General features: G+C 54.9%; 1 protein-coding gene across 3 annotated transcripts in view; it reads right to left on the bottom strand.

The window, feature by feature from the left end:
* Slc12a3 (solute carrier family 12 member 3) overlaps nt 1-14,816 on the bottom strand; it is a 36,556-nt gene that overhangs the window by 17,739 nt on the left and 4,001 nt on the right. For all 3 annotated transcript variants that reach the window (XM_028871469.2, XM_037206092.1, XM_028871470.2), the window contains exons 4-17: nt 14,340-14,435; nt 13,988-14,127; nt 13,536-13,646; nt 12,544-12,655; nt 12,211-12,341; nt 7,575-7,659; nt 6,766-6,920; nt 6,389-6,496; nt 5,940-6,063; nt 3,998-4,099; nt 2,967-3,122; nt 2,265-2,364; nt 1,281-1,392; nt 787-927 (exon numbers count right to left, since the gene is read on the bottom strand). In XM_028871469.2, coding sequence (XP_028727302.1) covers nt 787-927; nt 1,281-1,392; nt 2,265-2,364; nt 2,967-3,122; nt 3,998-4,099; nt 5,940-6,063; nt 6,389-6,496; nt 6,766-6,920; nt 7,575-7,659; nt 12,211-12,341; nt 12,544-12,655; nt 13,536-13,646; nt 13,988-14,127; nt 14,340-14,435 — 1,673 coding nt within the window. The remainder of the gene's footprint in view (nt 1-786; nt 928-1,280; nt 1,393-2,264; nt 2,365-2,966; nt 3,123-3,997; nt 4,100-5,939; nt 6,064-6,388; nt 6,497-6,765; nt 6,921-7,574; nt 7,660-12,210; nt 12,342-12,543; nt 12,656-13,535; nt 13,647-13,987; nt 14,128-14,339; nt 14,436-14,816) is intronic.

Here is a 14,816-nt window from a genome sequence, read left to right as displayed (position 1 = left end):
CAAGCAAACAGAAAGAAAGAAAACCAAGTGTGCACCTCACTGTCGTCCTCCCCACCTGCTTCTAAAATCCAAGTTTTCTGAACCCCTCCCCCAAAGAGACCTCACACATTTTTTTTTCATGTTGAGAAACAGTTAAAAACCTTTGAAAAGGGTTCTCGGATGTTTCACATGAAAGTGTGGAGCAGTAAAGTCACTGCCCGGTGGAACATTCTAGATGTTACTCTGAGGGATGGTTACACACCAGTGTGAGGTGTCCACATACGCAAACACTTGCCACTCTACGGTTTCCATTTTACTAACTGTAAACTGTATCTGAAGAAATAAAGAGGAGGAGGCCTAGACTTCCAGCTACCTAGGAGGCTGAGGCAGGAGGATCGCAAGTCCCAGCCCGCCTGGACTGCAGAGCGGGTTCAAGGCCAGCCTGGACAATTTAGTGAAACTCAGTCTCAAACACTATTTTTTAAGTAAAAAGGGGTCTGTGGATGCAACTCAATGGTAGAGCTACTACCTAACATGCACTGAAGCCCTCAGCCCAATCCCAGTACTGCGAAAAAACTAAAACTAAACTAAATTTAACTAAAATAAAATAACACAGAAACAGGAGCTGGGCAGAGCCACGGGGTCCCCACAGGTGCCCAGGGGTTCTGGGCATCCTTGAACCAGCACAGCTTGAGACAAGCGAGTAGGGGACTCCCGCTGCAGCCACTGAAGCTTAAACTGGACCAGGACGCTGGGCCTTGCAAGCGGCCGCACTGAGTCAGTCCTGTGGGAAGCCTGCCAGGGCACCTGCATGAGAATCTGGACGCCGCTTCGGAGGTCCTCAGCAAGAACGTCGGAGTAGAAGGCCTTGATCTTCCGCTTGTTCAGCCACTTGGTGTGCCCACTGGCCATGTGCTGGAGCTCGGGCACTCTCTGATTTCGGGGTCCCTGTGGGGGAGGGCAGGCGGTATCAGGGTTGTCCCCACGCCTGACTCAGCTTTCCTCCTGCCCTAGAGGCTCCCCTGAGACTCAGAAGCACCTAGAGGTGCTCTTGATGAGAGGAAGGACAGGAAAAGAGGAAGCGAAGCTAACCGCTGTGGCACTGGGTGGCAGGGGTAGGGTCAGCCTCAGCTACATGGTGAACTTGAGCCAGCCTGGGCTTCACTCGGAACCTGGCTCTGCTGGCTCCACTTTCCCTGCCCTTTCTGTCCCCTGGCAGACATTACATCCAGGTCCCCTGTCTCCTCCATTCCCCCACCCCAATTCCCAGCAGGGTACAGATGTCCCCCAGGAGCACTCACAATGAGCACATGGCCACAGATCATCAGGCTTAGGTTCTGGGTAAATGTGCTCACGAAGTCCACCAGCGCTGGGCGGAAGTTGGGGGGTCCCGTAAGCACCAGGCACTGGGGGCTAGGAAAAGAGGGGACACAGCGTGAGGTGTCAGGAGAGCGCCCCCAGGGCTTCCATGCTAAAGGTAGGTGCCCCTGGACTCCTGACTCCTGATGGCCCTGGGTGAGGCTGTGCACTGGGACACATGTTTCCAGCTGTGACTGCAGGGGTCTTTCAGGTATTTTTGAGGTCATGATACTAAGTCTCCCTGTTCTTCTCGCCCAGACCATCAGACTCACCAGCCTACAAACTTCCTTTGCCCTGCCAAGCCCAGCGTGGCGAAAGCGGAGTAAAGGTCAGTCATGAGGAAGCCATTGTTTACAAACTCCCTGTACCTTGGCCAGGTGCCTGAGCCTTTGTGTTGAGAGGCAGCACAGGACTTGTCTTTAAGCACCCCTGGCAGGCAGAGCCAGGCTCACTGGTTCATTTACCAGCTGGGCAAACAGGGGTAGTTGACATCTCCAAGCCTCATCTGTCCTTGCCTGTGTCTGAGGTGAGTGCTGTCGTAGGTCTCAGGAGTTTGTCATGAGTGTCTGAGTCACAGCACATAGGGCATGAATAAATCTGAGTGATTATAATACAGTCAGGTGTGAGGAGGACGGAGGTGAATGATCCCCCTCACCGTTGGGAACCAGCTTTGAGGAGCACCCCGGTCAGGCTTGTCACGGCCAGCACCCCAGTATTGTCACGAGAATTGGACCAAGAGACCCTGACGACAGAACAGCTTCCATGGTGGAAACTGAGGCACAAGGAGCCTTCCCTTGCTTTGTCCCTATTGGGCAATGCCAAGCCTAGCCCTCCGACGGTCAGCTGCTCTCTACCATCCTGGATCTATCCGAGCAGAGGACCACGACTAGCTGCAGGCTCCTGGGTGGCCCAGAAGTCTTGCTCACCGGTAGTTTTTGATGTGGTCTTCCACCTCATTGAGGCCCATGGAGTAGCTCAGGGCAAGGTTGTAGGAGTGAGCCTGCACGGAGGAGCCCCAGTTTACCTCTGAGGGCAGAAAGGAGAACGTGAGACTCAAAATTGCAGGGAGCAACCAGTCATGTGGGGGAAGAGGGAATGTCTACCTTTCCTAGGCCCAGAGCACCTTGGGAGCAAGGCCATGGATGGACAGACAGACAGCTGGCAACTCTGTTCCTACCTAATATGTGCAGGTCTAGAGCCAACTGCTGCACATAGAGTCACGCGATTAAAGGTTATGTAGCAAAGTCTTGAACTCCTCCCACTCAAAGAGCAGACCTCCGAGACCACCGAGGAGGCCAGGCTTAGATGTAGAGTTCTAGGGTTGCCTCCCTCAGACTGAAGTCAGTCCAGGGCCCTGCTACATGCAGGTAGACCATCTTGCTCGGTACCAACCTACACACAGCCACCCTTGGCCACCCTGGCCTGCATGCACACACTAGCAGGTAGCCCCTCTGGGAATCTGACAGGAGTCTGGCCCAGAGTGGGCATGTTCCTTTGAGACTCTGGCTCAGGAAGGCTGAGGTGGAGGCCAGTCTGTGTCTCAAGGCTCCAGCTGGGATGAGGGGCTGGCCTGACTGCATGGCTGTCCGGGCAGGGAGTTGAGCCCCAGGGGGACCACAGCCACATACCTGGCTTCTTGTAGATCACATAGAGCAGGAGGAACAGGACAACTCCAATGGCAATGAGAGCCGCCCACCAGGTAAGCAGGAACATGATGACCACCGAGATCACTGCCCCAAACAGCGCTGCCCACTTGCTGTAGTATTGGAAGGAGGGCCTCCACCCTGGGTGGGGCCAGGTCAGTGCACATGCCTGTGTTCAGGAGACTTCTCCTTCCCAGAGCTGCAGCAATGCCCATGTCTCCATACCCAGGGCTGTGGTCCTGGCCTGAACCCACCAGCCAGGGATCCCTAGCACCCCACCAGCCTTAACTCCAGGGGTGGTTTAGGGAGGTCCTGAGGCATGCATCCCACAACCTTGCCTGCTGGGCACTTATGTCACCATGGTAACAAGCCACACCAGAGAGGGAACTTCCAGCCCTGGCCAAGCATAGCCCCAACATCAGCAACAGTGCCCGATCTCCAGGGCTCTGGGGGGAGCCCAGGGGATTAAAAGGATGGTGGGAAACTTGAGTCTGCCTGGCTTTGTGCCAGGTTAGGGCCACCCCTAGGGACCACTGTACCATGGCACATCTCTGAGAGTGCCGGGCACATTGTGGCCTGTATGGAAAGTGCTGGGATAGCAGGCCCATTGACCATCTGGGATTCAGTAGCAAAACTCTTCCTTACTGCCATCTGCTAGAAGGCTTTCAGCAGCAGCCCAGAGATCTGTGAAATTGAATTGCTGCAGTCTGAACGGCTCCCCCTAGAGGTGAGCTGTGCACCATCTCCTGTGCCTGGGAAATTCATCCCTTTCTGGGCGATCAGCCTTCTGACGCCTGAGAAATGGGTGGAACTACATACAACAACCTCCATGACCTGTCAAGGATGCTCTGTGCTCGGTAAAGGATGCCTGGCTTTATTAGGGGACAGACTGCCCTAACAAGTGTGGTTTTAAATTACGGTTGCCTTGGGCTGTCCGCCTCCACCCACCCGGCCCGCACTGCCCCTCTGCAACTCTTCCTGGGGTTCGGGGGGGTGGGGGTGGTGGTTCCACTTACCGGGTGAGTTGGTGATGGAGGCGTGGAAGCAGCTGAAGTTGATGAGGGCGTAGGAGCAGAGGAAGAAGTTGGAAATGATGGGGGCAATGGTGTTGAGTTCAGCTTCAAAAACCCAGGGAGAAAGGGACAGCACGTTGGGCTCCACCACAGAGGCTGCCTGGCACCTAGAGCAGCCCCTGGCATGGCCAGGTCTTGCTACTCAGTCAGCTCATCCTCCTCATTGGAAAGTGAGTCGTCTCCCCCCCCCCCCCCAGCGAAGTTCAAAGGGTCGGTGTCTTAGAAAACTGAGGGCACCCGCAAGATCACTCAGCTGGTAAAGACACTTGCCACCAAGCTTGCTGGCCTGAGTCAGAGCTTGGGAACCCACGTGGTGGAAGGAGGGAACTCCTGTAAGTTGTCCTCTCATCTTCACATGTGCCCCCTCCCCAAGATAACAAGTGTAATAAAAATATTTAGAAGAAGGTAAAAGACAGTGGGGACGGACTCCGTCAGGCTACTGGGTGACCAAGGGCAGTGGTTATGACATTTTGGGGACACAAATTAACATGAGGAATGCATTTGGCAATGTGAGCCAGGACCCCTGAGAGAAGCTCTCAACCTTCCTCATGCTACGGCCCTATAATACAGTCCCTCATGTTGTGGTGACCCCCAACCATAAAATTATTCCCGTTTCTACTTCATAACTGTAATCCTGCTACTGCTATGAATTGTAATGTAAGTATCTAATATGCAACCCCTGTGAAAGGGTCTTTCAGCCCAAAGGGGTCAGAACCCACAGGTTGAGAACCACTGCCTGAGACCATTTTGCAGTCCTGGCCACAATGGCTCTTTCTCTTCCCTGTCTCGCTCACCCCAGTATACCCAGATAATTGTGCGTGTGTTCTTAGGGTCTCCTAGGGGGCCCAAAGAAAGACAAGCAGCTCTTTTGGACCAGGTACTTCTGCACATAGCCCCATTGGGTCCCTTTGAGGATCTAGGGTCATAGTCCTCAGTTTGGTCAAGTCGGAGCCACCAGCCCAAAGGTACCACCCATAAGCCTGCAGTTACAAGGAACCGGTCGGGACCTGGGCAGCAGGAGACAGGGGTGGATCTCGAGGCCAGCTGACTAGACTTTTCTATCCCCTAGGTGAGACACCTCTTCATACAATGCAGGATCTAGTGTCTAGAATCTTCCCTTGGGTGACAGCAACCAGAATGTTAGGGCAAGTCTCATGAGTGGTTGACTGCTGGGCCAGCCTGAGCAGCAGGCATCTGGTTGTAACAGGAAGGTGCCTCTGAGTGGGATCTCCACAGCTTATATGCCCCGGCTTCTGCATAGGGTGCAGGGCAGGGGATGCCCCCTACTCTGCAGATAAGCAAACTGTGACTCAGAGAAATGGTTTATCCACAGCCACACAGCAGGAACAGAGTAAAGCCAGCAGAAGCCAGTCAACCTGTTAGGTTGCCCTGTTCTCTGGACACTTTCTCCTTGGGCAGGTCCTGACTGGGCGAGAAGCTGGCTTTGTCAGTGAATCTGCAAAGGTCCTGATTGAGCTAGCCATTTGTATCAACTTGGCCCTTCCCCACGGGTGTCCTGGGGTTGGGAAGGTGTCCCAGCTGTCAGGACACTGGAATGCAGAAGCAGGAGAGGCAGAGAAGTTCCCTCCTAACAGCAGAATGGCCCGCTACCTGGAGTGGCTTCATGGCCATCCTGCCTGGAGGCGGGAAAGGATCAGGAGGCCTTTCCAAAGGCCCTTCAGGCAGGCCTTCACCCACTCAAGAGGTACTCAAGTGGTGTTTGGAGTTGGCCTTAGCGGCAAAGCCAACTGTTCAGTATGTGCCTGGCCCTGCTTAGTTCCATCCCTGACACCAAACAAGAGCTACTCACAGAGTACCCGGTGACAGCTGGGCTAAGGGGAGCGGGACCTAGGACCTTCAGAAGGCCGGGGAAGAAGCCTCTTACCAATGATGATGAAGGCCACCGCGATGGCGTAGGCCAGCAGGTAGCCACGCACGGGCTCCTTGTTCTTGCCATAGCCTTTGCCGAAGAAGCCAATCAGTGGGTACAGCTGGTCTTCACAAAGGCACTGTGGACAGCGTACCCCACTCTCAAGCTCTGGCTGGGACCTCCTCGCCTCCCCTTCCCAGGGCGACCTGTGCTCTTGACCCTGTGTGGACCCCTCTGACCTCACCGGGTTCCTATTCTGGGAACCTTTCTTCACCTGGAGACAGGGCTGTTGCCTTTTAAGAGTTTGCTAGCCGGGTCCCTTTCCCTCCACCCAGACCCATCTCACGTGACCCATCTCACGTGACACCCCGGCGCTTCGCCCGCAGCCCGAGGACTCTTTCTACTCCATGCTCCCCAGTCACAGCCCACAGCCCACGCGCAGGGGCCCCTTCCTGCACCCTTACCTGGAAGACCTTGGCGGCAGAGACAAGACAGGCCAAGGCCGAGGACAGCGTGGCTCCGAAGATACCCGCTGTGATCAGGGGCGCAAAGGCGGACACCATGCTCATGGTCTGTGGGGAGGGTAGGGGGCCGAGCTAGAAACTACTGCGCACCCCTTCCCCACTGCGGTCCTGACATCTCAACCCACCCCCCGTGGGGACCCAAGGCCTACTCAGAGGCGGCGGGGGGGGGGGGGGGACGAGAGCCCTACCTGGGCAGGAAGCCCTGCCCCAGGCTGGGGCAGTAAACCCCCCCCAGCCTCCCCCAACCCCCACCCCAACCCCCGACTGCTCTACCTCTCCGGCCTTGGGTGCCCCGCAGCCAGACCCAGCGCTCATACCTGGTAGTAGTTGATGAGGCCGTAACGGCAACTGTGCTGCTGAGAGCATTCGGTGAAGTTCCAGCCGTAGCCACAGGCCAGCCCTTCGCAGATGCCTGAGCCAGGAGTCACTGTGTCGTTCAGGTCCCCAGAGGCATCTCTCACCACACAGGACCCTGAGAGGAGGAAGGTGCGTGCTGAGGGCGCGCGTGCGTGCGTGCGTGTCTGTCTGTCTGTCTCTCTGTCTCTCTGTCTCTTTTCTTCCCTTCTGTCCTTTGCTTTACCCTCCTCCTCCTCTTCCATCCCCAAAGGCTGGCCACCTCTGCCGAGGGTGAGTCACTGCGGATGGACAGGCTGGCTCCTCCTTTATACCCTGACAGTATTAATGACAGCAGCCAGTATGGGACTGTTTTTAGTCTACCTGACAATCTGGGCAAGGCAGTACTCTTATTTTTGTTATTGCCCCCTTTTAACCACAGCAGGAAGAGCTGAAGCGACCTGCCCAATGTCCTTAAAGCAGAGACCTGGCTCTTGAGCCCTGCGTGCCTATAAAATAGTTCGAGTCCCCTGGCCACTTGTGAACAGCTTGCCTCCAAGGTGAACGCTGCAAGCAAGAGTACCCAGAGATGCGAGGAAGATGTTAACCTGGTCTGGCTTCCCTCACCATGAAGATGCTCTATCACTGTGGAGGTGACAGAGGCCCCAGAATCAGGGCTCAAGGGCCTCCCTGCCTAGTTAGAAGCCAGCCCCACATAGCAGCTTCCTCCAGCCTTGCTACAGAGCAGATCCGTTTTTCTCTTTCCTGCCATCTATGCGGTCTGGCTACTCACCAATGGTAGCCGAGATGGCAAGGTAGGAGATGGTGGTCCAGAAAATGGCCATGAGTGTTCCTTTGGGGATGGCTACAGCAGGGTCCTGTGGGGAGGGCATGGTGTTATCAGGCAGCCTGTGGGATTCCTTTGGGCCTCGATGCCTTGGCAGAGGCTGGGCAGGAGTGGGCAGCAGACCCTGAGCTTGGACCCTCAGAACCTGTCCAGTCCTGGGAGAAGAGGGCCCATGACTGAGGACCTACGAGACAGCCATCACCTTGTGGTCCCAGGGTTGAAACCGATGAAGGTGAGAAACCTCATCAGCTCTATAGCCCACCGGCAGGGGGCCTTGGCAAGGTTCACTTGGGCTGGGGGTGGGGGAGCGGGGCGGCGGCGGCGGGGGTATGTGAGCGGAAACCTGTGCCTAGCTCTCCACCTCAGACTCATCTGTGAGCAGAGGCAGCAGCCAGCTACAGCTGGAGATTGATGAATCAATCATCACCCAGACCTGGACCCTGTTCACCTCACAAAGTGTCACAGTAAATCACTGTTAACTGATTAATTTGTCTGGCTCCCCAGCAATAAAGTGACAGAAGACATTCCCTAAACATTCTCCTGCTCCAAGAAGGAGATTTTCCCCAACAACAATGACACTCCTTACTCCATACACAGGTCATAGCCTCCTCCTAGGCACTTTCTCAAACAGAACTTCCGCCCAGCTAGTGAGGAACTGAGGGTGGCGGGGCCTGAGGAGGGCAGGGTTACAGAGCTTCTGGTGCCTGCAGTCCTGACCCACGCACCCACAGCCTCAGACTCCAGGAGCTGGAACCAGAGCAGCTGCACCGGCTACTTGTCCACGGTAGACTGTAGAAAAGCCATAACTGCCCCACCCGGGAGGCACAGACTCCGACCCCGCGGGGCGGCCAAGTCTGCCGTGAGATAACTGCAAACCTCCCAGGGCTCTGTGAGGGCCAGCAGACAGGTGACATGGTGGAAAGGGGGTGGCAGGCGGCTGGCGAAGAGAGCAGAGGTGACACGTGGAAGGAGGCTGCAGTTTGGGGAGACTTGAATCAGTTGGGGTCTCTGTTAGGGGATCCTTACAATAATCTGAGCTGTACACAGTGAAGCCCTGGTCCCAATTCCAACAGGCCATGGCCGCCTGAGTGTGGAGCTGTTGGGGTCTCTCACCCGTAAGGATTTCCCAGGCCTCAGCTATAGTCTTAACCCAGTAACTAGGGTGATGAGCATCCTCTGTCCCCCTCAATCCGTATCACCCAGAACCTCAGAATGTGCCCTTATTAGGGAAGAGGTCCTTGGAGGTATAAGGAGTAGAGGTGAGGTCATTCTTGTAGGGAGTGGAGAAAGCCCTGAGTGAGCGGAGTCCTGAGTGAATGTGTCAAGAACTCTGATGCCTCAGCCCCTCGGGGGTGGCAAAGCCTTCCGTGGGTGAGGCTCAAGAGCAATGGCAAAGTTTGTCTTGGGAGTCTAAATGCCTGTGAGTGGACAGTGTGTGCAAAGACTAGCTCGTATCTGCAGCTTCTCCCTCCTCCGGGATGTTTACAGCCCGAGACTGCTCACCTACAGAGACATCCTACCACATCTAGTAAGCCCTCCCTGTGCGGTACCTAATAAACACGCCGAGGTTCTGGGCCGCTGCTGACGGAAGGTGCCCTCCACTGGAGTGCAGACCCCCACCAGACCCAGCTTTCCTGTACATGTGTCTGTGTCTGTCCGTCCTTCACTCGCTCCCTGCCCCTAGTCAGGTTCCGGGACCCAAGCAGAGATGGTCACAGTGCATGCGGGATTAGAGTCAGCCTCAAGTGAGGACCGGTGTCAGATTAGAAGAGGGAGGGACACAGATTAAAAGAGCAAGCTCCAGTTCAGGGTGGCATTGTCAGGATCCCATACAGCCAGGACAAACTAGGAAGGACCCATCCTCATAGTCATCTTGTCAGCACCTTTCACTGAGGTCTCCAGTCTCCAGAGCTGGGAGAGGGTGCTTGTCATTTTAAGGCCCCTGGTTTGTGGGACTTTGCTGCCGCAGGAAGAACACCTAGCCCTCAGCCTCCACCTGATGTCCCTATCTTGGTTGGATATCTGGAGTCAGGCCCATCCCTTCCTAGCTGTGTGCTCTGAGAGAGACCCTTCAACATCTTGGAGACTCGGTTTCCCCATCTGGTGTAGCAAGTGCTCATGAATGGAAAGCATAGATGGGGAGCATGTCCTGCACCCGCATGCCTGGCCAGCGCAACGGCGGTGTATAGGCATGAGCACCCGAGCTCAGGTCTCCAGAACCCACACACAGCTTGGTGCAGCAGCCTGCATCTGAAATCCTAGGACTCCCAAAGCCAGATGGGAAGCAGGGACAGGAGAATGTCCAGGTTACAAGCCAGTTAGCCCAGGGTGGGCAAGGGTAGACCATGGATAAGCCGTCTCCAGCAAGGTGGAAAGAAAGACCAACACACAAGGTCATCCCCTGAATACAATACGTGCACCTTGTATGTGCACGCTTAAGCTTACACATATGAGTGTGCACACATACACACACACATCATATACACACAAAGTATGTGAAGGTCCATAAAATGGGATCAGTGACACAGCTCAGTGGATAAAAGGCCTTGTACAGACCTAATGGCCCGGGTTTGACCCCAGATCTCACAATGGAAAGGGGGAACAAAGTTTTGAAAGCTATCTTCTGACCTCTGCATGTGTGCTGTGGGATGTGCACACTTGCACTCACACACGCACACCTCCCACATACAAGCACGCACAGTGCTGTGGGATGGTCTGTATGTCAAATGCGCTGACTGGTCAATAAATAAAACACTGATTGGCCAGGGCCCAGGCAGGAAGTATAAGCGGGACTAACAGAGAGGAGAACTGAGAGAACAGGAAGGTGGGAGGAGACACTGCTAGCTGCTGCCATGACAAGCAGCATGTGAGGATGCCGGTAAGCCATGAGCCACGTGGCAAAGTGTAGATTTATAGAAATGGGTTAATTTAAGATGTAAGAACTAGATAGCTAGAAGCCTGAGTCATTAGGTCAAACAGTTTAAATAATATAAGTGTCTGTGTGTTTATTTTATAAGTGGGCTGTCAGACTGCCAGGGTTTGGCAGGAGCCGGAGAGAAAACTCTCCAGCTACAACACAGTAATAATTTTTTTTTTTCAGAGACAGGGTTTCTCTGTGTAGCTTTGCGCCTTTCCTGGAGCTTACTTGGTAGCCCAGGATGGCCTCGAACTCACAGAGATCCGCCTGGCTCTGCCTCCCGAGTGCTGGGATTAAAGGCGTGCGCCACCAATGCCCGGCCACAGTAATAATTTTTCAAGCCATAAATAGCTGTTTAAGTGAGACCTCTCTATTCTACAAGCTTCCATGGTATGGCCCCTCACCTCTCACTATGGCCAGCCCCTGTCCCTCTCTACGCTTGGCTTACTAGTCTACATGATGATAACCTGACAGAGATGACAGCCAGCTCCCAGCTTGCGCATTCTCTGCTCTAAGCACTTTACATGAATCAGCTCCCCAAGTCTACACCTGCCCTATTAGTCTTTACAGTTGGGGAAACTGAGGCTTGCAGAAAATGCCCAGAGTCTCACGGTGGGGGATCTGCTGCTGAGCACAATCCCACAGGAAGGGCAGAGCTAAGTCCAAAAGCCAACTTAAGGCCTGAGGACCCAGGACACAGCAAAGGTGCCCCCACCGGGATCTCAGATCCATGCTGGCCCTGACGCTGAACACTGGGGACTGGAGTTTGGTGACAGTGACAGTTAATGGGGCTTGAAGAGGATTCAGGCTGTCTAAACACAACCTAACAATGACCTGAGGGTAGGCACCCCCGGCGCCTGCCAGCTGCTCTCTTAAGAGCAATAGGGTAAGCAAGCGTTCGGATCCCCAGGCCTCGCTGGGAGATCCAGGCCCAGCCAGCTGAGCACTCTGCTTTCTGTGTTGTCCTCCAGAACAGCTGGGCTTGCTCTTGGTTTTGGTTTGGTTTTGCCCAGGCTGGCAAGAATGATCTTCAGTTTTCCTGATCCTCCTGTCTCAGCTTTATGAGTGCTGGGATTCCAGGCCTGGGCCACCATGCCCAGCTTGCCCAATTCTTAATTCTGTGAGAAGCATGACTTGAGGAACACCCACAAGGGGAAGGAGACCAAGGTCAGCTCCGAGTTCACTGCGATGCCAGGCACTTCATTGGCTCCTTGTCTGGCACACCACCATCTCTTTGGTTTCTGCTGGCACCCCCCCTCCCATTGCCTCACCGCAGAGCGCACATTTCCCTGCCTTCCTTGCACATCTGAGTCCACACTGCTGCTTCCGTCCATTTCACTGCCACTCAGTCAACAAACACACCCAGTACCTAGCTTGTGTCCGACTCTAAGCAAGAAATAGAGACAGAGACATTGGGCCAACACCCGACACTGGAACACACCATGGCGGGTGGAAGGCCAGGGAGAGGTGTCGCAGGAGGGATTTGAAAGAGGCTCAGAACTTTGCAAAGTAACAAGAACAGGGCATATTAGGTCTCTTAGTTAAAGGCCTGTCGTGAACAAATTCGTCCGTCTTCAGGGCAGAGCTGGGGTCCTGGGAATGGTATCAGGGTTCAGGCATGCATGTCCTCTACAGTGTCAGTGAGGATAGGGTCTGCTTGCTCACCTTAAGGTCCCCAGAGATATTGGCTCCTGCCAGAATGCCCGTGGCCGAAGGGAAGAAGATGGAGAACATCCCAAAGAAGCTCCCATCGATGCCTCTCCAGTCAGGCACTAAGTTCTGAACAAAAATGTCCCCTGGAAAACCAATGCCTAAGTCAGAGCCACCCTGGGGGGTTGGCCACCTGGTGGGCCCTGTCAAACCTGCAGTCAGCTCCCCGAACAAAGCCTCTGGCCATGGGAGAAGATCCCAGCCTCTTGTGCCCATTTAATGAGTCAAATGCACAGACCAACTGTCCCCATCTACAGAACCACCATCAGGGCTCCCGGCCTCACATACCGTGGTAGCTGTAGAAGCCTTTGGAGGCCTTGTCTTCAGATGCCGGGATCAGTGTCCCCACCAGATAGTTGGCAAAGGACACCATGATGACAAGAAAGAATAGCACCTGGGCCTAGAGCAAAAGACACCGGAGTTCAGATAGCAATGCCAGCCCTCAGGGGCCTTCCGTGGTCCCTCGCTCTAGCCACACAACTGTTTCTTCACCTCGGTCAGACAGTGAGGAGTCAGGGATATGACAGTGAAGGATGGCCTGAGATTAGAAACAGGGGCTGTGATGGGATCAGGTTGGAGAGTACATTAGCAAAGTGACCTGGTATTTCCCAGCAGCAGACACTTAAAAGAGGAGGATGAGTGAACCACAGAACCGCCTGAGCCAGGAGGCCAGAGAGCAACATGGAGAAGAGAGGCAACAAGGCCACACCCCTCCCAAATGGAAGGTGCCCTTCGGGTCCAGCCTGCTGGCTGTAGCCTAGCAATTCTTCTCTTGTTCCATGGTGGGAGACCTCTGACATTTGGCTGGACGCATGGAGACAGGAGTCAGCAGGATTGAAGAGCACATTTCCCTGCCTCCCTTGCAGCTATGTGAGGCTATAAGACCAGGTTCTGGCCAATGGGGTGTGAGCAGGAGTTCAACTTCTGGCTTTAGACTAAGAGTACGGGGTAGGGAATCCCCTCCTTTCCTCTCAGCCTTCTCCTTTCCCTCTGCCTGGATCACAGGCATGATGATGACGGCCACTGTGGACCAGGTGAACAAGGGCCACACTCAGGGATGGAAGGTCACAGGATGGAAGGAATCTGCACGCCTCTCCCCACCCCCATGTAAACCACCATGCTAGCCTGAAACCACAGTCTGAATGGTTACAGGAGACAGAACAAAGTCTGTCTTAGGGTCTATTTGTCCTAGCAGCAGCAGTCCAGTCCTAGTTGATACCTAAAGAAGAGGCAAAACCAGACCCAGGCCCACCCTCTCGCTCCCACCACATCCTCCTCACCTTGGACTCCCACTCCATTCCAGCCAGTGAGATGGCCAGCAGCACAGTGACCGTGACCACGCCGATGATCCGGATGTCATTGACGGGGTCCACAATGGGTGTGCCGTACTCCTGGGGGGAGCAGGCCAGCTGCGTGTTCTGTATTCACCTGTTCTCCTCCAGACCCCCCCCCTCCATTTACTTAGGGCATACCTTTTGATGATGCTCCACCTCCCCCCCAAAGGGCTACTGCATGGGCCTGGACAACATGGCCCAAAGGTAACATGTGCCCTAAAAGGGGTCTTGTGGGGATGGTCTGTACTTAATGAGAATTTTATTTTCACCCAAAGTGACCAGACATAGCTTTGGTCAATAGTACGCAAGATTAGGCAGGAGAAGGAAGGCCTGGCCCAGTGTGAGGAGGAGTATGGGGAGGTTGCCCAGCTCTCTCTGCCCCAGGCCTGGCCCCTCACCTGAAGGAGGTCCCGTACGGTCTCCGCAAAGCCCACAGTGTGCATGGCCACACCCACAGCATTGGCAAAGGCGAAGATGAGGCCAATGGAGCCCCCCAGCTCTGGGCCCAGGCTCCGGGAGATAAGGAAATAGGTGCCACCTAGCAGGGCCAGAGCAGGGAGCCAGAAAAAAACAGTGTACTGCATGCAGGGCGGGCAGGACCAAGGGCCACAGAGCAGGTAACTAAGACCAACTTGAGAGGTAGAGAGCTCCCACAAGTCCCTGTCTGGACCACATGGGCGTCGTGGGGGATGCCAGGGGTGGGGTGGCAGCTCAGAGATCCAGGTGACGATGACTCCCGGGAGAACGTACCTGACTTGACCTTGCCATTGGTGGAGATGGCCGAGATGGAAAGGCCTGTGATGGATGTTACCATGACAGACAGCAGGATGATGAGCCAAGTCAGCACTGTGTGGGGGTGAATGTGAACATCCCAAAACTCAATCAACACATTTCCCAGGTGAGAATCCATGGAGAAACCCGAGTCAGCCCCCCAGGCCCCCATGTGACCCGAGCCCCCCAGGCCCCCATGTGACCTTTGTCCCTTTCCTTCTCTGAGCCTGCTTTGCCTCCTGAAAAACAATGGGTCTCAGCCAGAGGCCAAGGTGCAGACCTGTCGTCCCAGCATTTGGGAAATGGAGAGTTCAAGGCCAGCCTGGGCAGTATAGAGAGAGGCCCTGTGTCAAGACAGACACAAGGAGCTGAGCATGGTGACACATCTTTAATCCCAGGACTCAGGAGGCAGAGGCAGGCAGATCTCCAGGAGATCAAAGCCAACCTGGTCTACAG

This window comes from Peromyscus leucopus, chromosome 5, assembly GCF_004664715.2.
Source record: "Peromyscus leucopus breed LL Stock chromosome 5, UCI_PerLeu_2.1, whole genome shotgun sequence".
Lineage (NCBI taxonomy): Eukaryota > Metazoa > Chordata > Mammalia > Rodentia > Cricetidae > Peromyscus > Peromyscus leucopus.
This window is presented reverse-complemented; position numbering and strand designations above follow the sequence as displayed.